We start from the raw sequence: 25,153 nt of genomic DNA, 5'->3' as shown, positions 1-25,153 counted from the left end.
GCATATTAACAAGAATGTTGTAAGTAAGACACAAAAAGTCATTTTCTAGCTTTACTTGGCACTGCTGAGGCCTCAGCTGGAGTTTTGTGGCAAGTGTTGGGGTTCACACTTAACAAAGATGTAGACAAATTGTAGGGAATCCAGAGATGAGCAACAAAAATGAAAAAGTTCAGATAAGCTGATATGTAAGGAAAGGGTAAAAAAAACCCGGGCATGTTTAGCCTTGAGAAAAGAAGACTGAGGGGGGATGTGACAGCAGTCTTCAAATGTGATAAAGGCTGTTATAAAGAGGACTGTGATCAATTGTTCTCCATGTCCACTGAAGGTAGGCAAGAAGTAATCTGCTTAATCTGCAGCAAAGGAGATTTAGGGTAGACATTAGGAAAATCTTTCTAACTATAATGATAGTTAAGCACTAGAATAGGCTTCCAATGGAGGTTGTGGAATTCCCATTATTGGAGGTTTTTAAGAACTGGTGCGAAAAACACTTGACAGGAATGGTTTATGTATGCTTGGCCCTGCCTTAGTGCAGGGGGGCTGGACAAGGTGATCCCTCATAGTCACATCTAACGCTACATTTCTATGATTCTGTGCTTTAAAATAATGTTATTTGTCCAGAAGTTTCTAAATCATTTGGTATTTTGCTTCTCAGCACTGAATACTGGAAGTTCTCTTGTGCTTCTATGGCTTTAAAATGCTATTTCTATTTTAAAGTTTGTGAGTGAATGGTGTGTTTGTGAGGGTAAGGGGTGTAATAACACTTTCAGAAGCTAATGAAAAGTCTACAGAATTTCAGAAAAAATTATATATTTTCTATAGGTGTTTTGGACCATATGTGGAATGGAACAGAAAAGTATATCCCTGCTGTAGAATTATGTAGGATGGTTCAACAAACCTATGGAAAGGAGGACATTTTTTATTAAATACTCTGTTTTTAGCATGAAATCTATAGGGAACTCTTTACATTTCTATAGAACCCTGTTGATTTAATCCTTTTAAAATTTAATAGGACTTTCCCAAATGGCTGCTTTTCCTCTTCAGCCTTTCATAAGCAACACTTCCAGTTGCGTGGTTGTTAGGCAATGATTGTCAGTATTCTGATGGTTTTCTGACCAAGTCTATTTCAGTTTTAACTTGAGACCTTAGGGATCTACTCCATAGCGCACTGAAGTCAATGAAAAGACATTGAATTCAGTGGGCTTTTGATTAGATCCCAAATCAGGTTTTGAACCAGGTTTCCAGAGGCAAAATGCTAGTTTGCTAGACCACTGGCTATTCAGAACACAAGGAGCTTGTCTTCACTGCAGAGTTAACTCACTTCATAACTCCAGTGTTAACTCAAGACCTGTCCACACACAAAACCACTTAACTCAAGTCTGGTACTTTTTGCTGGCCCATCGGGAGGAGACCAAGTTAGCACAATTCAGCAGCTGCTAACACAATCACTCTGTGCAGTTCCAGACTCCTTTTGCACTGTGGCTGCTCTCACTTGAGCTAGGCTTACTCACAAGGAGTTAACTCATGTAGCTAAGTTAACTCTACAGTGCTGATTTAGCCTATATTTCATGATAAAGAATGTGCTCATGCATTCCTTAATCATGCAGATCTTCCACTAGCATCAGATTGATTTCAAATGCAGTTATTGTATGGTTGTCTCCATCATACTTCTGTTTTTTTTTATGAGTATACCCCATGTATGTCTAATCTGTATTCTCGTGTATGTATTGTACAGCACCACAGATGTGAATTTTTCTTTACAGACAGGTAGAAAATACAGGTCTTTGCTCCTGAACAGCAACCCTTGTTGAATGTAGCGGGGGTTACACAGATCTAAAAGACTAGAAATTGTCCCACTCTAGGGAATGTAGGGTTACATTACATTCTACCCCCACCAAAGTCAGAGCAATCCCCAAAAGGTATAACCTGGCAATCACATAAACAGCATTTTTTGGATTGGAGCATTTGGAACACCTTATTGACCAAAGGGGGAAAATAATGTGGATGCTGAACATCAATTTAAATAATGATCCTATAAGATCTTCCATTCACTATAGTCTCATTTGAAAATGTTCCTTATATTAAAAATGAATTCTTTCAAATGTATGGTACTGTGGTTAGCTTCATAATACTGACAGTAGCTGTTATAAAATGGCTTTACTTAGAGAACTATATTCTGATGTCAGATACTTATCTTTGTTAGCAATATGAATATTTAAAATGATAGTGTGTCAAATAAACTTCAGCCATGAATATATAAATATATCATGAAATGTGATTCAGTCATGAAAAATGTTGTCCATTAGCTGGTAGAAGTAGGTGCCTACATGGAGTTTTTTATTGAGATCAGCTCCCCAAGCTTTCATGCATAATGAATGCAGCCAGTGCACACAATGGGGTGCCATAGTAGATGGATATTAAGGACAGTTTACACACTGATATGTTGAAAGATTTTCTTGTAACTTTGCAATAAGCAAAACTGTGCTATCGTTCTAATGAAGAAGCAGACTTTTTCTTTGGGCATTCAATCGAAATGGATGTTCTAAGAGTGTCCAAAGAATTCTCCATCTGGATGGACTCTGATTTGGTGCATATCCTAGGCAGGCAGCCTTTGTAGAGTTCTTTGGATTTCTTTCTGAAATGCTTGCCTACAATGACATACAATACTGGATTAAGACAGCTGTTGCTATAAGCACAGTATGTAGCTACCTGGGTCACCAATTCACTGACCTCTGTAGTAACGCAGTCAGAAATGATGCCGACCTGAATTAATATGTCAATGAATGTGGTGATCTGGAAAGGAAGCCAGCAAATGATAAACAGCAAAAGGACAGCAAGGACCAAGATGGTGGCTCTCTTCTCAGTTTGGAGTTCTGTGAGTCTTTGTATTTTGTTGTCTCGTAAGGCTTTGATTATTTGAATAGTACAATAGGTAATTACACAGAGTGGGATCAAAAAGCCCACAGTATTCAGCACAATGTTTGTTGCAATTGTCCAGTGTGTGGATGGATAATGAAGAATGCAGGCTCTGCCCTTGATTTCTTCCACATAACTGACAGACCTGAACACTAGAGCAGGAGAACATATGAGCAATGCAGACACCCAGATGATAAGGCTATTCCATTTGGCACATGTACCTCGTCGCATACGTCCAAGAGACATGGTTTTCACCAGGGCCAGGTAGCGATCGATGCTCACCATCATCAAAAAATAAATGCTAGAATAAAAGTTCATGTAAATGATTGCATTGACAACCTTGCAAAGGAAAGTGCCAAAAGGCCACTTAAACTGATTACTGATATTAATGGCCCAGAAAGGTAAACCGCAAACTAACATCAAGTCGGAAACTGCCAGGTTTGCCAGGTAAATTTCAGCCACCGTGCAGCGACTCTTGTGGAAACACAAAACACTGAGGACAAAGCCATTCTCTATCACTCCCAGGACAAAAATGACCCAGAGAAACATAGGCTGAAATGTATATAACCAATCCCATGCATCCAATATAATGCAGGTAGAGCTGCTGCTGTTTTCTGATGTGTTGTGTGAAAAAGACTGATTGGTTCCAAGCTTCCAGGTAGTCATACCACTGGAAACATTTTCTGCTGTGATGGAATCCATTTCTCTGCTGGAAAATAAAATGTGAAATAATATAATTCTATACTGCACATCACTGCTAAAGACACGATAAATAAAGTAAAAATGACTGTTTATACTCCCTAGGAGCATGTCTTTTAACAGAATACAGACTGACAATTAATTGTATATAGCATGTGGTTTATCCTCTTACAGATACTGCATATTTGAAGAGGCTTTGAGACAGTAACCACAGGAGCATCCCAGGTGGATCTCGTTCAAGTGACTGAAAACAGAAGAGATGAAACAGTGGAAGATCTGTGGTTTGGGATGACTGTAGGGTGACCAGACAGCAAGTGTGAAAAATTGGGACAGAGGTAGGGGGTAATAGAAGCCTATATAAGACAAAGCCCCAAATATCGGGACTGTCCCTATAAAATCGGGACATCTGGTCACCCTAGATGACTGAGGCTGGGACAAAATGTTTTTATGGATCATTAATTCCAGCAATATAAAGTAGAGCATTTTTGATACCTTGAGCAGGCTGTTGGTTTTCTTCATGGTTTATCTTTTTGTAGGGTTAAGTGTAGTCTCCTATAGGACAGATCTGTAGTCCCTCTCTCTCTCTCTCTCTCTCACTCTCTCTCTTTCTTGATAGTTTTATGGTGTGCAGGTGTTGTGCTTGTGGCATCTCACTTGTTGTTTTATACCCTTCCTTGAAAAGTGGTGGTTTGGTTTCTACGGGACATGATGATCCTTTTTCCCCCTCTTTTTTTAATGGTTTTTAGACTACAGGGATGGAATGAATGTTGTCAGCAGCTAAGCACATTTTCAAAAGCAACCATTTAATATGCAACTGTGATTTTGGACGAGTAAATTTGTGAGTGCAAAATCTGCATCTGCCAGCAAATTGGGTCGCTTGCCTTCTCATGGCTGGATTCATATGCTTATTTTTTTGCATCTATAATACCCTGCCTGATCCACAGAGGGTATGAATGTTACAGCCCCAGTAAGAGAGTCCTGCTTTTAGTCTGGAGGACCCTGTTTCAGTTCCTGGTCTGATGGCCAAGATGGTGTCTGTCACATAAGTTCGGGCCTGTCCAGGATTTCTGTGGGACAATTTTGATGCCAGGTGACAACCTCTTTGAGAATGTGGCCCTGTATTGTTAATACTGCACAGCTTGGAATGCCTTCATGTTTCAGGGGAAGCATTTCATAGGCACTAATGTCAGTTAAGTGCATACATTCTGTTGAGTTCAAATGGAAGTTGAGTGTCTAGCTGCAACTCTGGGCCTTTGAAAATCTGCCCCTTGCTTGTTACTATTGTATTCATAGATTCCAAGGCCAGCAGGGACCATTGTGATCATCTTGTCTGACCTCCTGCATAACACAGGCCCTAGAACTTCCCCAAAATCTTTTAGACAAACATCCCATCAAGATTTAAAAATTGTCAGTGATGAATAATCCACCACTACCCTTGGTAAATTGTTCCAATAGCTAATTACCCTCACTGTGAAAAATTTATGCCTTATTTCCATTCTGAATTTGTCAACATCCAGCTATTGGATCGTGTTATACCTTTTTCTGCTAGACTGAAGAGCCCAATGTCCAATATTCATTATCCACATAGGTTATGGACTGCAATCAAGTCACCCCTTAGCCTTCTCTTTGTTAAGCTAAATAGAGTGAGCTTCTGAGTCTATCACTATAAGGCATCTTTTCTAATCCTTTAATCATTCTTGTGGCTCTTGTTTGAACCCTCTCCATAATTTCAACTTGCTCTGGAATAGTAGACACCAGGGCTGGACACAATTTTCCAGCAGCGGTCTCACCAGTGACAAATACAGATGTAAAATAACCTCTTTACTCCTACTAGAGATTCCCGTGTTTATGCAGCTAAGAGCATACTGTGACATTTTTAAACTGCAAGATGGTCTTCCTGGGTTTGAGTGTAGCTGTCAGGACTGAGCAACAGGTATGGACTTGCCTTATGCCAAGTCTTTAAAATGCCGTAACTTTTATTATAGTCTTATTGGAAGCTGTGTCAAACGTATTTTTAATCAGGGCAGTTGTCTGATACAGCTGGCACCTGGACAGCAAAAGGACAACTTTAGATCTCGCTGGAGGGGTCTGCTGTCTATTATGCAAATATAGGCTGTGCTCCGGTTACTGCCGTTGCTAGCTGACAGCTGGAAATGCACATCAAACCCATACTTGCTGGAAGCAGGATTACTGCAAAGTTGACGGTAATTGATTAGTACTGTGGTATCTCAGAACCCCAGTCAAGATCAGGATTCTTTTGTGCAAGGTGCTGTAAAGGCAAGTAACAAAGAAGATAGTCTCTGCCCCAGAGAGTTTAGAATGTAGATGTCAGATAGGGCAGGGGAGTGAAACAGACAGAGGGGGCTGGGAAGATGAGGTAACTTTAAAAGGAACAGAGTTTAGCAGACAAGTAGATATCCTGGTAATCTGTGTATCCATTCCCCATGAGCAGTATCCATGCAGTGTTCTCAACTGTCCAGAATTCACATTGTCCAAAATATAACACCTCCTCATACCCATATCTAAACTCAGGAGCATATCCCTGTCCTCTGACATCATCACTGGCTCTCTGTCCTTCTCAGAACCCATTCAAACAACCTCCCTTATTGTCTTCAAATTCCTGCCTGGTTTTGGCCCCTTACCCATTTTAGTATTGTCTGAAGAATTAGGAGCATGGCTTGGTGAGTTACGCTGTGACCTAAGGTCTTGGGGACACCTTGATATTTGGTGCTGTTTGGTACAATCAATTTGGATTTACTTACTACAATTTAAAACCAAACACACTCATACTGGGAGTTTTATGTGTCACACTGTGCGTATTTTGATTGTAGCTCCCCCTCCCCCACCACCCTTTGTTTGTTGCTCATTGTCTTATATTGTAAAAGCTGTTTGGTGCCAGGATCATGTCTTTGTGTGGACTCCTTTTATGCAGTACAGGTATAATGTTAAGGCTCTAGGAGCGTGACCTCCACCATGCTAAGCAACATCATCACTGCAAACTCCTCTGTACAACAAAAGGGCTCCCACCAGACTTCTCTCTCCTGCTCTATTCAGCCTCCTCCTGCAAAATGCTGAAATCACTTAGCAAAAGTCCAGTCTTGGTAGTGGCAATCTTTCACCCAGTTCCATACAACACTGGTATCTGGACACCAGTGCTAATAAGTTAAATATCTGAGAGCTCTGAGGCTGTGGTAGGTCCACTTAATGTGTTGCATATAACTTTGTTTTACTCCTTCTTCCTGTAGCACTTACAGATTTACGCCATAAATGTACTCAGGAGACTGGTGGATGACTGCCAATCAATTGGTCATTCCTGAACAGAAGTCGTGTAGGATGCTGCAATTAAACAGAAGTTGTTTATCTTCCTGTTAGTAACATAAAAGGTTCTGAATTGGTGAAGAGCAATATAAGACTCCTTTATGTTGTGCTCTGTGGTTGAACATATGCACATATTTAAAAGCCATTAATTTGCAATTCAAAGAAAGTTCATAAAGGTTGGAACATTGCTTGGCAATTTCTTTTTCCTTCTCCTCATAATTATGACTAGCAGAAGAAGAATATCCCCCTGCAGAATGTTAATTTTACAGTGAATAGCAGCACAACAAGGAGAGAGTACATGTTTTAGGATATTTCTCCCTCACCTCACCTCATATCTTTGGGATTACATTTTTAGAAAGGAAGCATTTACAAAGACAATTCTGTAAAATAAAGCAAATTATTGGCATTGTAGCCTATGCAATGACTGTGATTTTGTTTTCTGGGTACTGGACCCTCATACTTTAAGAAGTCTGCTCTCTGCTGGAGTTAGCTAGCTTCCATTTTGTGCTCAGTTGAGATAGTATGTGTGAAATCCTCTCCTATCTCAGTGCCCTAATCCACAGGCTAGTTTGAGGCAGATTTCTCTCCTGCATGAAATAGTGAGAGATCCAAGCTCCCCCTGCATATCAGGCCGAGTGGGGAATTGAACCCAGCTCTTCCAGATTCTAGCTGAGTGCTCTAGTTACTGGGCTAAAGGCACCACTTCCTCCATCAGCTATATTTTGTATTGTTCCTGATCTGGTAGGCATGTTCTTTAGCAGCCTCTGAGCACCCCTACCTGCCAGGGCCCCAAAGGCAAGATACATGGGGAAACATCTAGTTTGTGAATCCAGCTGCAGCTTAGATATGAGTTAGGTGTCAAGATGCTCTTAAGTGGCTTTGTGCATGTCCAGTGACAGAAATTTAGGCACCATGGGGACTTTAGTGGTGGAAACTTAGGTGCCCAGGGACTTCAGGTACCTTCAGGGCTAGGCAGCAACTGAGCGGTGGTTTTGTGAATGCCAGTGGTGCCAAAATGTCAAATTTAGGCAGCTAACGTGGCAGTTAGGTGCCTACGTCCCCCTTGTAAATCCAGCATTAGCTGAGTCATCCAAAATTCTGCTAGAGATGCCCAGGCAATCACCAGTGAGCTTGCTGCACCATCCTTGAAAGGAATGCAGTATGCTTCCCTCAGTGACCGGCCCCTCGGCTAGCCTGTGTGGAGTGGAACCATGATCCAGCCCCCATCCTCAGTCTGGTCCATCACCTTTTGAACTCAATGGAAAGACTCCCATTGACCTCAATGGGGGTTGCATCAAGCTGCCTCTCCTTCTGTGCCCTCTTTGAGTTACCGAGGGCTGAAGCGACCAGAGTCTAGGTTCCCAGTGAGGATTCTGGCCAATCCCTGAATTGAGCCGAAAGATACAGGAGCATCTTGGGTTCTACCTTACCCCTGCCATCTGTGAGCATCCATGCAGGGGCTAGCCAGAATCTGGCCCAATGTTAGTTATAAAACTTTGGAGATGAAAAGCACTTTGTAAGAATCAAATATTGGTACAGATGTGGGAGTAATTTATGAATGAATTTATGAACACTGCATAAGCCAGGATTTTGAGATCAGTTTAGGTAATATATTTAAATGCTGCAACATGGTCTCTGTAGTGTAGATGAGCACTCATTTGATTTTACTACTTATTTTTTCCTGCATTTACTGAGCGATCCATGGTTTACACAGCTGTGGAAATGCTAAGTGTCCATAAACCATGGTTTTCAAACATTTACAGTGACATCACACGTCCATTAGCTTATTTATGATAAATTATGTAACAATAAATATGTTACATGTTTACACACAGAGTGTAAATATTGACCATGCACGATACAGAAAGGCTAAAACCCAAGACAGTACCTTTCCAAGGATGGGTTGGTTTCATTTCTTTGTTTAAACACTGTCCAATGCTAGAAAACCATCACAACTAAATAGAAATGGCTAGGGAACCTCAGCTGAAGTAACCTGGCAAACAGCTCAGGATTTGGCTCAGAGACTCTGATGTTCATCTCACCTTTGCTGTGCTGCAGATTTTTTTGCACAGTTCTCTGTGTAGCTACTTATCTCATCTCTCACAAGGACAGGCAGGCATTAACAGTAATTGCTTTCTTTGCTCTGAAGCCACTCTTCACATTTCAGACTGAGGAACTACTGGAAGTTAATTGTTGAACACAAGGCACTATTTCTAGAGTGCTTAAGGTCTCTAGTCTCCTAGGGTCTCTCTGATTTTGTAAAATATATGCATATCCTGAAATGGCTGTTTGATTACATCAACTGGAGCTTTAGGGCTGAATTGAGTCACCCCAGGTTTCCCTGACTCAAGCCTTAGTGGGATCCAGGAAGTGGGCAGGCAAAGCAATAGATAGATATTCCTTGCTTTTGATGCCATGTGGTGGGGTGTAAACACCACAGAGGTGAACAAAGGGTTAACAGGAGTCTGAGAGCTCAATTAACCCCCTTTGCTCTATCTGGAGGGTGTGTCAGGCTTGATTAGCAGACCCAGCTGGGGCAAAGCTAAGCCTTCTACATAAAGGAAGGAAGTGAAAGCTACAGGGGAGGCTTAGGAGGAAAGTAGGCTGGAGTTTCCCTTCACTCTGGGAAAGGAACTATGAGGAAACTGTAGGAGAGGAGCTAGCCCCACCCGTAGGCCCTGTGAAAAATAGCCAAGGTAGTTGATGTTCTGGATCTGGAACAAGGACCTGGGGAGATCCTGGTAGGACTAAAAGCTCAAGTCAGACTGGGTGGGGATGGCTTTAGTTTGGTTTGTTTGGGGTTTTCTGTGTTCTGTTGGGAGATACAGGGAGGAAGCCTGGGAGTCTGCTGCTTTGTGAGAAAAGGGGAATGGCAGAGGAGCCCTGGATGGGATTAAGATGCTCTGTTGTTAATTAGAGTTGTGGGACATTGCTACTCTGCAAGGACTAAGACTTTAAGGTGATTTGGCTGGAGGACTGAGTCACCAAATGAAGCAGATCATGGAGAGCCAAAGTGGCTGTTGGCAGGGACACCAGCTGTGGTGAGCCTGCTGTGCCATGTCCCCTCATGTGGAGGTGTGTTGGCCAGCAAGTCGCTCTTCTATGTGCTGCCTGTGGAAGTGTGAATAACTTCTATCCCCCCACCCATAATTAAAGGAGGAAGAGACTGTATTATTAAAATAAAAATGCCCATTTCTTGACAATGGTGGCTTTCACTAACTAGGTATGTCACAGCTAAATTGCTATGATCTCTGACTTGGGTCCATTGAGAAATAATGGTAATTGATAAATAATGTTCTGTGTTTGTGTAGAGCCTAACACACAAGGAGACCCTAACCCATGACAGGGGGGTTACTAAGCACTACTGTACTACACATAATAAAACATATAGTACGAATGAGAGAGCACCTTCTGCTGTGGAAGCTCAAACATTATTTACCCTTGTAGAACCCAGTCCTGCAATGCAATTCATGCAGGTTGTCCCCTTTGCCCATGCAGTGAGGTCGGTTGGGTTCTAGGACAGCATGGGAGTCTGCTGACATATAACTCATTGCAAGGTGGAGGCTTTTAAACATAATTTAGGAATATTTTGTTCCCCGGTAAGAAGTGGCCATGTCTGTGGCTTTTGGAGGTGCTGACCTGCTCTCGCGGGGCAAAGATGCACAAGTGCGCATTTTTGAACAGAAAATACTGAAACTTAACTGTTGTTGTTACTACTACTGCTCTTCCAGCTTCGTTCTCTTAAGAAAACAGTGGCCAAGTGATCTTGTTTGTGTGTGAATTATTGCCTTCCATGACCTCTTAGTATTGAGGCCAGGGAAGGAATCACTGACATCTCTTGAAGACATTGGTCCAAATTCAGCAGGGACATAACTTCACCCGAGATAACAAAGTGTCAGCTTGGTCCATTGATTTCTTCCCTTCTGATTCTCTGCTGCCAAGACCAGAACAGGATGAGCTGTATCATTGCCAACACCTTAATGTGAGATTCAGTCACAACATCCTGAGCATAACTCGGCTTCTCTGCTCCAACCGTTTCTATATTTTTAGTCATACAAGATATCTGACTTCCAGTTTGACACCGTGGATTAAATTTATGGTGAGCATAAATTGGGCATATACCTCTGAACTCAATGGAATGACAACTACTTGTAAGGGAAGTCATCACTTGGCCTAAAATGACTGGAGATATTAATGTGCTGGATTTTGTCAAAAGAGTAGGCTTATCTCAGGAACCTACTCATGACTCTGAGTTCTGCATTGCCTCAAAATGATAAAAACACAGCATGGAAATATTTGTGATGAGTTAGCTTCAGGATCCATTCAGGAAACCCAAGATAAGCTTTCTTGTGTTAGTCCTCATATGGACAAAACTCCCACTGACTTCTGCAAGATTGTGGTTAATCAATATGTAGATCTCCTACTCACCTAAGCCTTTACCAGGTCTACCACATCCCATCTGCTGGAAGATTATCATGGCAGTAGTGCCTCCGAGCCTCTAGTTATGAACCAGGACCACATTTGCACTGTACAAACACTGAAGAAAAAGATGGTGCCTGCCCAAAGAGTTTACAATAGATGTATAAGACAAGAGCCAGCAGGTGGATACAGACAGAAGGCAGAGCACAAGGAAAAAAGGAGAGAATTCTGGTCAGCATAATAGGCAGTGATCTCAGCACACACCAGCTACCTAACTGTTCTCAAATGAGGAAAAACAGCTAATCATAGAAATGTAAGTTAGGGCTGGAAGGGACCTCAAAGTCATTAAGTCCAGCCTCCTGTGCTGAGGCAGGACCAAGTAAACCTAGACCATCCCTGACAGGTGTTTTTGTCCAACCTGTTCTTAAAAACCTCCAGTGAGGGGGATTCCACAATCTACTCCAGAGCTCAATTACCCTCCTAGTTAGAAAGTTTTTCCTAATAGTTTAATCTAAATCTCTCCCTTGCTGCAGATTAAGCCCCTTACTTGTTGTCCTACCTTCAGTGGACATGGAGAGCAATTGTTCTCCATCACCTTTATAACAGCCCTTAATATATTTGAAGACTGTGATCAGGACCCCTCCTCATCTTTTCTCAAGACTAAACATGCCCAATTTTTTTAACCTTTCCTCATAAGTCAGGTTTTCTGAACTTTTTATCTTTTTATATTATTATTGCTCTCCTCTGGACTCTGACCAATTTGTCCATATTTGTTCTAACATGTGGCACCCAGAAGTGGACACAGTACTCCATCTTAGGCCAGTGCCAAGTTGGGAGGGACAATTTATCTCCCATGTAAATACCAATCCTGTTAATACCCTACAATCTTAGTCTTTTTTGCAACTGTATCACTGTGATGGTATCCAGGATCAAGAGGCACCTCATCATTACCTGCCCTTAATGTGAGGTGGTCTTATCTGTACCTGCTGCAGCTCAACTCCCTGAAACCAACAATGCAAGCACTAATGTCCAGGTCTCCCCAGATCTTCCTCTCTCAGTGCACGCTAGTGATAGGCATACACCACCCCCAGAGTACTCGAGCGCTCCCTGAAGTGCCCAGACCCTCGCCACTGAACGCTCACAGAAAGTACATCAAGCTGGGAAGGACTGCAAGCACTTTGGAAGACAGCATTAGAATTCAAAATGACCTTGACAAATTGGAGAATTGGTCTGAAATCAACAAGATGAAATTTAGTAAAGGCAAATGCAAAGTACTTTACTTAGGAAGGGAAAATCAAACACACTGCTACAACATGGGGAATAACTGGGTAGGTAGTAGTACTGGTGAAAAATAACTACGGGTTATAATGCATCACACAGTGAATCTGAGTCATCAGTGTGATTGTGACCCTAAGAACTGCTCAGTGCCAGCTGGAAAAAGATTCACTATTCTATAACAGCAACTTCTAACAGGCCTGACAAACTCACTGCACCTAGCACACTGCTTTCATAATATTTATCTATAATGAATGTCATGTGAGATCTCAAATGAAAGCCTGGATCACACTCGTCATTGATAGCATTGTGAAAATATATATATACAAATACCGCGTAAGAAGTTGTGGAGATCACACATATACACACACACAGGAAAATGTTTTAAAGTCTAAATCAAAGCAGGGTTGACAAATGGGTTTTTGCCAGACAAAGGGAGGTATATTCACCTGTTTGCTTTGGTTCACTTGTAAATTGAACGTTGTAAGCTAAAACAACGAAAGCCCTATTTTCATACAAAATCAGCAGGAGGAAGTGAAGCCAGCATAAAAGCAAATAAACCCCAGGCGGGGGGACAGGTCATCCTGACTCTGGGAACCAACAATGAATTTTGAGGCTATAAGGAGAGGCAAAAGGACACCTTGTCTTCCTTCACCAAGGAAGGAAAAAGGACGGCACATTTTTCATTCACAAAAAAGGGATCCCAGCCATGTTGGCTGGAGATAGTGGGAGATAGTTAATCCCATCTAACATTGCTTTGGACAACGATTTAGCTGGTTAAGGTTAAGTTTGCACTCTGGGAAATGAGTTATAGAATATCAGGGTTGGAAGGAACCTCAGGAGGTCATCTAGTCCAACCCCTGCTCAAAGCAGGACCAATCCCCAACTAAATCATCCCAACCAGGCCTTTGTCAAGCCTGAACTTAAAAACCTCTAAGGTTAAAACTACCACCTCCCTAGGTAACCCATTCCTGTGTTTCACCACCCCCCTAGTGAAAAAGTTTTTCCTAATAACCAACCTAAACCTCCCCTATTGTAACTTGAGACCATTGCTCCTTGTTCTGTCATCTGCTACCACTGAGAACAGTCTAGATCCATTGGAATGACCATTCCAATGAATTTGGCATAGGTGTTAACATATTATGGTTCAATTATTTAGTCATTTGGGTCTTAATAAGGGATGGGTTCTGCTGTAATATTCAATGGGAGTTCAGTGCATGGTTGGTATCATGTCCAGAGTAAGCCCATCTGCAGTATACATAGTATCTTACATTTACATAGGTTTTCTTTTAGGAGCTACAAAGGGCCAAACCAGTATTCTGTACATCCCAAATACATGCGGCTAGCTTTACAATACAGATGATTGCCATGGGCAGCAAAATACTAGGGGCAGGAGGAAAATGTGGTTCGCAGCTGTTTATTATTCTGGGAATAACGGCAGGCTTCAAAGTGCAGACGTTCACCCAGGGCAAAAACCCTAGAGCTGGTGCTGTAAGTAGGGGATTAGATCTTAGTTACAAGACAAATGTAGGGCAGAGATATCAATACTGACACAAAAATGATATTAATAAAATTATATATATATTTAATAAGATGTTATTAAACTTGCTTGTGTGTTAACCGAAGCTTACAATATATTTATCATTGCTTTCATACATACAGTGCTTGGATAAAAGTATGTCAGATGCATGTATTTTTGTTTGTTTAATTAGATGAAATATTCAAGCTAATCTAAGGAATTTTAGGAGGCTTCTACCTTATCTTCCAAGGACAAGCAACTATCCGGGAAGATAAACATGGCTTTACAGACATAAAATGTTTATTACCTCCAGGTCTTTCTACACTGACCTTGGAATGCAGTTTTATAACTTCTATTTTGCTTTAATATTCTATACTATTTGCTTTTATACTATGTAGGGTAGGGATAGGGTCCAGAGTGACCTAGACAAATTGAAGGATTGGGCCAAAAGCAACCTGATCAGGTTCAACAAGGTCAAGTGTGGAGTCCTGCACTTAGGACGGAAGAATCCCATGCACTGCTACAGGTTGGGGACCGACTGGCTAAGTGGCAGTTCTGCAGAAAAGGATGTGGGGACTATAGTGGACGAGAAGCTGGATATGAGTCAACAGTGTGCCCCCATTGCCAAGAAGGCTAACGGCATATTGGGCTTCATTAGTAGAAGCATTGCCAGCAGATTGAGGTAAGTGATTATTCCACTCTATTCATCACTGGTGAGCCTCATCTGGAGTAGTGTGTCCAGTTTCGGGCCCCCACTACAGAAAGGATGTGGAGAAATTGGAGAGAGTCCAGCAGAGGGCAACGAAAATTATTAGGGGGCTGGGGCACATGACTTGCGAGGAGAGGCTGAGGGAACTCAGCTTATTTAGTCTGCAGAAGAGAAGAGTGAGGGGGGATTTGATGGAAGCCTTCAAATACCTGAAGCGGGATTCCAAAAAGGATGGAGCTTGGCTGTTCTCAGTGGTGGCAGATGACAGAACAAGGAGCAATGGTCTCAAGTTGCAGTTGGGGAGGTCTAGGTTGGATATTAGGAAAAACTATTTCACTTAGAGGGTGGTGAAGTACTGGAATGGGTTACCTAGGGAGGTGGTGGAATCTCCATCCTTAGAGGTTTAAGGCCTGGCTTGACAAAGCCCTGGCTGGGATGATTTAGTTGTGTTAGTCCTGCTTTGAGCAGGGGTTGGACTGGATGACCTCCTGAGGTCTCTTCCAACCCTAGTCTTCCATGATTCATTATCATGATTCATGCTTTGTACAGAATATTTGATAAGAGTCTGTAATTACAATTGTAAATATACTGCAAATGGTAGATTGAAAATCTAGAAACCATTTAGTCAGAAAACCAACCAACCAACCAGAGTGTCTTATCAAAGAATAGGACATATCTCCCTTTGTATAAGATACGAGCTTGATACAAAGGTAATCTTTTTTTTAAGAAGAAAAACCATATAAAACATTCATGTTTTAGGAAGAGATCTGATTGTGAAAGGAATGCAGGGTATATTATCAGAGTAATTAATCTAAGTAAACCCACACAAAGCATTCTAGAAATATCCTAATTGAAATGAATTTTATAATTGCTCTTAAAAACTACATTCAGAAAATACATTCAGGGATGCATCCGATGAAGTGAGCTGTAGCTCACGAAAACTTACTCTCAAATAAATTTGTTAGTCTCTAAGGTGCCACAAGTCCTCCTTTTCTTTTTACATTCAGAAAAGACTCTAGGAAAAATATGTGTAGTTAGAAGTGTTTTAAACCTTGTGTTTATTCCTTAAATGTTTAAATGGCAAATACCTTTGTGAAATCCACACTTGCAAATATCTTAGCTAAATGCAAAGCTCCTAATATCATTGTTATGTAAATGGTAAAATGCTTTATTACAAGGTCATCTGATGCTTTAACTGGTTACTAATATGAGATGTCATGTGAGTATAGAAATATTTATATTAATGGGGAAATGAATCATATGGCAATGCTTAAGCAGCCCTTCACCAAACTTGTGAAGACAAGAAGAACCTCTCCAAAGATTAGTAAAAAGAAAAGACAATATTTCTTTGACCATTTAAGAATTTGAAAAGACTATTTTGAGAGCTGACTTCTACAAAGAAAACAAAAGTATTTGGATTCATTTGAAACTGAATTTGAACTCCTATTAAACTCTGATGGAACTAAAGGGTTATCTAAGAAAATGGACTGAATGAAAAGGAAGAATTAAGTTATCTGATGCTTCCCGCCACAAGAACAAAGGCAATTAAAGAACCATTGTGTCTTGATCAGGCCAACTGCATGTTCAGGAGCTGCAGGTGTCACCTAAGCCAACACAAATGACATGAAGCCAATGAAAGAGTGACAGCAACCAACTTTGAATCTAAACAGGCCTGAAAGAGGAGCATTTTCATAATTTCATGGAAATAGGATGGAAGAGAGCAAAAAACCCTCTGAAGTGAGCACCTTTCACACACAAGCCTCTGCTACCCTGCTTAGACAGCAAGCACTCCACACTCTTCCAGTCCATCTCTACAAGCAAGCTGCTACACATAGGTAAGAAAACACAGAAGACTCAGGAAGAAACCAATCCAAAAAAAATCTCCCTAAAACTTCAATGTGGGTGTGTCGGTGAGAGAAAGTTAACTACGACACTGACAAGGGATTACCTTGAAACTTGTATAATTCTACTGGAATGTAGAAATTGAAATGTGATTGTAACTTAAAATATTAAGTTTTTCCTGATAATCACAAAGTGGTTAGACCATGTATTTCTGAAGACTATACAAGGGCTAAACATTGCTAAACAGAGAAATAGTGGGATTTAAGATTCTTAATATTGGTTAATTGACTTATCTCAAAACAGCTCCTTAAATGGCTTCTTCTAAAATATTTTCTTTGATTTCATAGGATGTACTTCAGATTGCTTACTTTACCCAACTATAAACTGACTGGTTATTTATTAATAACTAACAGATCTACCTGCCCTGAAATAAATTCTTTTTCCCATCTATCAACATTCTTAATGATCTAAGGATATACTAAATAATGGATTCATAATAACTTTGGGAAACAGTATACGGTACTTTGGTTTTAATTTACCATGAGAAAAGTGCCCCCAGAGGCAGTTCACTCTCAAGTGTGTACTTTCTGTTAAAAGCTCTTCACAGAGAGACATATAGAAGAGTTTGTAATGGAAGTAACCAGTTTATCATTTGTGTTTTGTTTTAATGTTTTCTTTTCCTTTCTTTAATAACTGTGATGATTTTGCTTGGTCTTAATCCTGGTGTCTGTAAGGTATGTAAGAGAACCGCTGTGACTAAATTAGTGGAGTCAGAATGCCTGAAATAGTTTTATGAATAGCCTGTATCAATCCATCTTTTGATTTGGTTTTGTCAGATCTGGCAGTAAGAGGAACAATTAGTAAAAGCTAGCACACCATTTCTTGTTTCTCAACACAGCCTTTCTCCCTGAAACTGTTTTCCTAACCAAACTTCTGCTTTTACCGGTCTCACAGCATGTATGCAGACTGAATATTTTCATTGTGATTTTGTGTATTTCCTATACAAAATGACCTCAGTTTATGGGTTCATCTCCTTGAATCTCTTGTGTAACATGAACCTGGCTAATATAGTTGAATATCCCCCTGAGAATACTTACTAATTTAGAAGACTTGCTCCTTTATGTAAACTTTAAAACTGCAGTAAATATGTTTATCGAGGGGCCATCTGAGCTGTGGAAAAAAGAAAATATATGCCAGACAGAAATGTTGTGATTAGAGTGAAAGGTAAAAAGAAACCTAATTAAAATCTGCTTTAAGTAAGGGTGGCTCATCCTGCAATATTATGCACAAAGAAGAATGTCTTCCACTGATTCTATTTTTTCATAGATTCCACTGTTACGCTGGCAGGCTTGAGGCCAGCTCTTGCCCATGCTGCAGGCATTAGCTAAGACCTGACAGCCTCATAAATGGAGACCAGACCAGGTCACCTGTTTGTTAGTTTTGATCCAAATACTGTAGGTATTAGTCTTATAAAATGTTTTTAGTGTTTAAACTCTATGAAATGCTGGTATGTTGCTACATGCATTAATATCACCTATAATAGCTATATCCCCTGTTATAAGGTAAAATTTAAGTGTTTGCTTTGTAAATGTAGAAGTGTTTGCTCTGGTGAGAAGCATTACCAAGTGTGAAGTACTAGTTTGCCACAGGAGGTGTCCTCTCCTGACCAACAAAAGAAGGCCCATAGACACCAGACAAACCCTGGAACATCAGAGGACAAAAGACTTTGTTGATTGCTCCCCCCTTCACCATGAAGAGGAGATGTGCACATGAACTCGTCCCATTATCTTGAGCTCTGGGGAAGGGAATTAAGAAGAAATTGCATCTTTTTGGCTGCTGAAACTCTCAAGGGCCAGGTTTCAGATTAGCAGCCATGTTAGTCTGTATTAGCAAAAAGAAAAGGAGGACTTGTGGCACCTTAGAGACTAACAAATTTATTTGAGCATAAGCTTTCGTGAGCTACAGCTCACTTCATCGGATGCAGAGATTCCCAGGGGCTGCCTCTTGGTCTGCCGTGAAGGACACTTTGAATAGACAGTAAAAAGAAAAGGAGTACTTGTGGCACCTTAGAGACTAACCAATTTATTTGAGCATAAGCTTTCGTGAGCTACAGCTTATGCTCAAATAAATTGGTTAGTCTCTAAGGTGCCACAAGTACTCCTTTTCTTTTTGCGAATACAGACTAACACGGCTGTTACTCTGAAACCTTTGAATAGACAGATCACTGCAACTCTGTCACTCTTAGGATTTAGATGGTAACTCATTTGTATGTATGTGTTTGCTTGCTTTAACTTGTAAATAACTCTCTTATTACTTTTTCCTAGTTAATAAACCTTTAGAGAGTTTATTACAGGATTGGCTACAGGCAGTGTCTTTGGCGTAAAATCTAGGATACCAATTGATCTTGGGTAAGTGACTGATCTCTCGGGACTGGAAGCAACCTGAAAATGGTGTGATTGTTGGTGTAAGTGACAATTTATCACTAAGTCCAGTTTGTCTGGGTGGCAAGAGAGACTAAGGGGGCTCTCTGTGATGCCACGGTAAGGCTGTTCTAGTGATCCAGGAGTTCACATTTGTTACTGGTTTGGTGAAAGCTAATTATAGACCCCACCACTGGTTTGGGACATCAGCTGCGTTCCCTCTAAGGTGCGTGGCTGCACAGGAACCCATCAAGGGCCGCACATTTAATGAGGAGAGCCGTGCAGGTACGCAGCCACAAGGGTCTGGAGAGGAGAGAGGTGTAGAGTGAGGTCCAGGGCCGGCTCTATCGTTTTTGCCACCCCAAGCAGTGAAAAAACCTGTCGCCGCCGAATTGCTGCCACCACCGAAACTCTGCCACCCCTTTCTGACTGCCGCCCCAAGCACCTGCTTGGAACGCTGGTGCCTGGAGCCGGCCCTGGTGAGGTGGAGAATAGGGGGTGGGCGGGGAGCTTGGGGCATGCAGGGCTGTGGTGGGGAGAGACACCTCTCCCACAGCCCTGGGGCTGCAGTGGTGGGGAGAGGCGCCTGGCCCCAGCCCTGGAGCTGCTGCGGCAGGGAGAGGCACCTCTCCCCTGGTCCCAGCCCCGGAGCTGCTGCAACGGGGAGAGGCACCTGTCCACCAGCCCCGGCCCAAGTCTTGGAGCTGCTGCGACTGGGAGAGGCGTCTTGCCCCTGGCCCAAGCCCTGGAGCTGCTGTGGGGCGGGGGGAGGCACCTTTCCCCTGGCCCCAGCACCAAAGCAGCTGCGGCAGTTTTTTGAAAATCACTTTTGGAAACAGTTTGAAGAATAGGAGCTTATGCCTAACAGTCTCAATGATAAGAACATTTAACATCTCCTACCTATGTGTACGTTGCTCTCATTTTGAAAGTCTTTAAAGATTACAAAGGAGACCTTTCTGTTCCACATTAAGATACTGTTTGCTGTTAAGTAAGAATACATGAGAATTAAAAAAGTCATAATGTGTCATAGGTCTAGCAGTGCAACCAATCAAAAGCACCAAAGCGGAAATAAAGGAAAAGCAAATGAAAAATCTTTCCCTATTTCTGTTCCCTTTATAGGAAAACAATGCATATCAAGAAATAAAGAAAATATACTGCGATAATACACTTTGAAAACTAAATTTTAAGAGATCCCACAGCATGTAATCTGATGGCACAGTGTGAAATTACAGCTGTCATATCGCATCTATAGGTAAGTGCATTGGGCTCATTTATATTTGGAAAAATGAAAGACAATTACTTCTATTGTTTTTAAAGTTGTCTCAGTTAGCAGCGAATCCAGTGGAAAAAACAAGTTGCTAAATTTCCCCCAGGAGCAATCCATTCCGTTCTGATGCTGTTCCTTTCTATTACCTAAAGGGAAATGTGGAATAGATGCAAAACCTATCCCGCTGCAACAAAGCAGCAGGAAAAATTATTACATAAAGAGGAAATCTGGAAGAGTCTTGCCTTTGATTGTTTCCAACATAATGCCTTTGTTATAATACCCCAAGTGACCAGGGGATAAAAGCTATGGAGTCTGATCCTGTTGTTACATGACAGGTTTCAGAGTAACAGGGGTTTTTCAGAATCGAAAGGAGTAGTAACTTAACTGTTTCTCCACAGGCGGTATCAGGAATAAATCAATGGGAACGCAATGCTTCCATCTGAGAAATGATTGATACCAAAAAGCATGCTCTTATCTAAAACTACTATTAGATATTAAGCACACACACATACACAATAGGTTTAGGACATCCTGGACATGGGCGCGGGTATAATAGGCAAGAGGAGGCATTGCCTCCCCTAGCAAGTCGTACCTGCCGCCCCATACCTGGGCCATGATGCCCCCACCTGCCTCTTCCCTTCCCTGCTCTGACACTTCCCGGAGGCTCCCATGGCCTACTGCTGCTGCCTGCTGTGAGTCTTCCTCCTCTCCTCCACTCCACCCTCCTCCCCCTTCGGAGGTCCCTGCAGCTGCCGGTGTGTGCCTCCTCACCCCCATCCTTGCGGGGCGCGGGTTGTGTGTGTGTGTGTGTGTGTGTGTGTGTGTGTGTGAGGATGTGAGCAGCAGGCCGGGGAGTGAGGAGGGGAGGGGATCCCCGAGTAACTTTACACAGTGAAAAAGCCTTTTCAGACCAGAGACCTAGTAGCAGATCACTAAAACTGTTAAGGGCCATTAAAATGGTAAGGAAGCCATTTAACAGGCATTTGCCAACACCCAGCAAGCCTTTGGCCACATTCAGCTGGCTTTGATATTGTAGGAAAATGTGTTCTTGGGGTTAAAAACAGTTTCCAAACGACCCGTCCGTTATTCTTTGTACCAAGTAGAAGTATTTTTGACTAATCTGGCTCAAGGAGGAGCTGACGTAGCCAGTGAGTTTATTTCTTGATCTAGTCATTTTATTCAAACCCAGTTTAAGTAAGCGAGTCTGGCAAGGAATTCTGTGTAAGAACAGTCATTAAACTACTGCCCTGATGCAGGTTGTCAATGACAAACACTTTTCAAAAGGATAGATTAGGCTTCAGGGCGCAGGTAGCCTGACTTTTCGTGTCTCTCTATACAGTATATACCAAACTCCCTGCCACGCAGAGGAGAATCCATCTGGCAATTGATCTATAGCTGTTCAGTTTCCGTAGGGGAATGTTATTAGCGCTTTAAAGGTGAAATGGGGGTAGGGCCTCGCGGTGAGGGGAAGGGAGCAGCAGGGTGAGGAGGCGAGCGGCAAGCCAGCTGCACGGCAGGCGGCAGGGGAGGTTTTGTGGCGGGGGGATCTGGCAGGGGGGTGAGGAGGTGAGCGGCAGGTGGGCGAGGGAGGAGGTGAAGAGGTGAGTAGCGAGTCAGCGGTGGGCAGATGCTATTTTATGCTGAAATCTTGTACAAATAGTGAGCTCCACTCCCCCACCCCCACCCCAACTTCACCTACATCTGAATGGGAAAACAATAATTTTCTGGGCTTGAGACTGATCCAGAAACAAAACTATAGGGTTCAGATCTAGGGATTCATGTCCAAACCCCTTTCATCTGGATTCAGATTTGAGATTCCAATTTTGGCCCATTTTACTTAAAACTAAAAGCATTGTGACAATAGTGACAGAAAGTATCCCAGCAGGAAAGAGCTACTAACTGAATTCAAGCTCATCTCTGCAGGCCAGCGGGGGTATTTGGTTAGCTTTGTTTAACAGGACACTCAAAGGAGCAAGCAAGGTGAATTGGTTTTCCTCCATTACATCATTTACCAGCATACTAGGGGAAGTCAGCCATCAAAATCTTTGGTCTCTATATACTTGACACCAGGTCAGAAATAGCAGTCTGCAGCAGTGAGTACTATACCAATTGTAAATAGTCTTTTAAAAAGTTCCAATAAAACAAATGGGGCCCAGAGATTAACCGTTAGCCTCTCCTTGCCTTTATCAGCTGCTTTAATGTTTGCCACTTTTATTCATGGTGAATAAACATCATTACCCTTTGTTATTGCATCTCATAGCCTAGCTTCCTTGCCAGAGTTTAATCTCTTATGGTTTTTGTTGTTGTTGTTGGGGGGATATTACTCACTGAAAATGTAGCTTGAAATATCTATCACTCAGTCTGTCCCTCTGGGTGGACGCAGTATGGATACAGAGCCCTTAGAGAGACCCAGTTTGGGAACCACTGGTCTAGGGCTACCTTACAACAGCTAACCTGGTGCAGAATGGCTACAGGGCAAGCATAACTCCCTGCTCCAAGAAATACCCTTGGTGAAAGGGCTTCTACACCGGATCCAGAACTATCTCCACCAACTCTGCAGTATGTTGGTAGCAGGCACAGGCGTAGGGGGTGTTTGGGGATGGGGGCAAAAAGGAGGCTACTCTGCTGCTGGAGAGGACATGGCTGAGGCAATTCTGCACCATTGTAATAGCCTGAATAGGAGAAACAAGCTGCCTCCCTCTGTCCCTAAATCTGCTTCATCACAGAGATGGATCAGCCCCGCTATGCCTGTAAGTGGCTGTATTCTGTTGCCCATACTGCTCCTAGCTACACATTCTTTATGTGCCTTTGTGGTGGATACCTGTGGTGTCGATCTGTAAGGCTGTGATTTAGTCATGGAAGTCTGTGGCTTCCAAAGACCTCCTTGACTTCAGCCAGCGCTGGCTGGGAGCTGCAGGGGTCCCAGTCAGCGGCGCAGAGGGGCTAAGACAGGCTGCCTGCCTGTCCTGGCTTCGTGCTGTGCCCTGGAAGTGGACAGCAGGGCCGGCTCCTGGTGGGGGGGGAGGGCAGGGGCAGGAGGTTCTGCGGTGCATGCTGCTCTCGCCTGCGGTTCCCGGCAAATGGGAGTGTGGAGCTGGTGCTTGGGCAGCTTGCAGAGCCCTGTGGCCCCCCTGCCTAGCAGCCGGACCTGCTGGCTGCTTCCAGGGCGCAGCCAGGACAGGTAGGGACTAGCCTGTCTTAGCTCCACAGCACACTGACCGGACCTTTAGCGGCCCGTTCGACGGTGCTGACCAGAGCCAACAGGGTCCCTTTTCCACTGGGTGTTCCGGATGAAAGCTGGACAGCGGGTCACCCTAGTGGTGTGGGCCCCTGGAGCTCCCAGCCTGCCCACAGCTGCCCAGGCTCCCCATTTTGCCATGGATATTTTTAGTAAAAGTCAGGGACTGGTCATGGGCTTCCATGAATTATTGCCCATGACCTGTCTGTGACTTTTAATAATATCCGTGACAAAATCTTAGCCGTATCGATCCGTCCTCAGAACACTGCGACTGTGTGCTGCTCACAGCTTTTCCCTCAGGAAGGCCCCACCCAACGCTTTGGGCTCATAGGGAGTAGTAACTCAGCCATGGTAGGGACTTCCTTTCGCTCTGATTGTTGTTTTCGGTCAATTGAATAAGTCATTTTAGACTGAAAGTGTTTTCATCCTGACCAAGGACATGGGAGGAGGGAGGAAGTCTGCAAGGTGGCAAAAAAATCCTGGCATCTACAGGGCAATGACTAGCCTGCCCACACCCAACCTGCAGGAGCAGAAGTGGTGCTGCCTATTGCTTGGCTGGCCCTTTAAGTCACTCTTAGGATGAGAGTGAGATATCCCAGGTGTACTGTGCCTAAGGAAAATTCTACACCAGGCTTCAGGTTGACTGGCCCCCTGCTCCCCACAGACACAGGAGGAGGTGATGGTGTGAAAAATGAAGAAGTCATTTGCGGACCACTAGTTTCCTGTCCCCACATCCAGAAGATCACAAACACCAGGGAAGGGAGGCTGAGGCTGTGGGGGAGGGGGCAGCCTGGGGGGAATAGGCAGGCAAATCCTGCTTAGTGTTCAGGGTGAAAATTGTGAAATATGACCGTTTTGGATATGTTTTTGGGATGGGTGAACTAAAACCAAAGTTTGCATCAACCGCCCCCTCCCCCTCCCTGGTGAACTAAAGCCACAATTTTGTGCGTCCCTAGCTGAAAGGCATGACACAAACTAAATTAATTATTATGTACTTCATAAGTAGCTAGAAAACCCTACAGTGTCTCACTCACATGCCTTTTCGCCCAAGGACTTGTGCTCTGTGTTTGGCTCATTGCTGAGAGAGATGGTCAGCCATTAATATAACGTTTCCTTTCCAGTAGCTGGCTCGCTGTCTAGCTTCACAGTGTCTTTATAATCACATTGTTCTGCTAACCATAGTGTGTGGGAAGCAAAGGTCAGTGCACATTTTCATGTCTCCAACAGAGCAGCGGGGGAGAAACAAAACACTTCTTGAAGAAAAAAAATTAAAAAGAGTTTTGGCATCAGGATGCTCCGCACAGACTTCCTCTTCTTCGCATGTGACAAGTGTTTGCCTGGGAAGTCCAAGCCAGAGCGGTAACTAGGCATTTGTGTGCCTGGGACGAGCAAGTATATTTGCGTCCCCTACCAGAGGCCACATGCCCCCCCCCCATATTTTTTGGTTGCATCCGCCCAACCCAGACAGGGTAGGTGGCTAGGTGGTCCCCTGAAGTGAGTCAGGGGGTGGAGGTGGTGCCCCCCACCCTGAGCC

General features: G+C 43.0%; 1 protein-coding gene across 3 annotated transcripts in view; it reads right to left on the bottom strand.

The window, feature by feature from the left end:
* Positions 1–505: 505 nt before the first annotated feature.
* Positions 506–25,153, bottom strand: part of BDKRB2 (bradykinin receptor B2) — a 41,704-nt gene continuing 17,056 nt past the window's right edge. Inside the window, exons 2-4 of one of the 3 annotated variants that reach the window (XM_074957161.1) lie at positions 11,359–11,486; positions 6,865–6,948; positions 506–3,622 (exon numbers count right to left, since the gene is read on the bottom strand). In XM_074957161.1, the coding sequence (XP_074813262.1) occupies positions 2,482–3,615 (1,134 nt within the window). In that variant the 5' untranslated portion in view covers positions 3,616–3,622; positions 6,865–6,948; positions 11,359–11,486 and the 3' untranslated portion in view covers positions 506–2,481. Of the gene's footprint in view, positions 3,623–6,864; positions 6,949–11,358; positions 11,487–17,791; positions 17,825–25,153 lie in introns of those variants that run through there. The other 2 variants (XM_074957162.1, XM_074957163.1) reach the window with 2 other exon arrangements.

Source organism: Natator depressus, chromosome 6 (assembly GCF_965152275.1).
Source record: "Natator depressus isolate rNatDep1 chromosome 6, rNatDep2.hap1, whole genome shotgun sequence".
NCBI lineage: Eukaryota > Metazoa > Chordata > Testudines > Cheloniidae > Natator > Natator depressus.
Note: the sequence above shows the minus strand (reverse complement) of the source record. Positions and strands in the feature narration are given on the sequence as shown.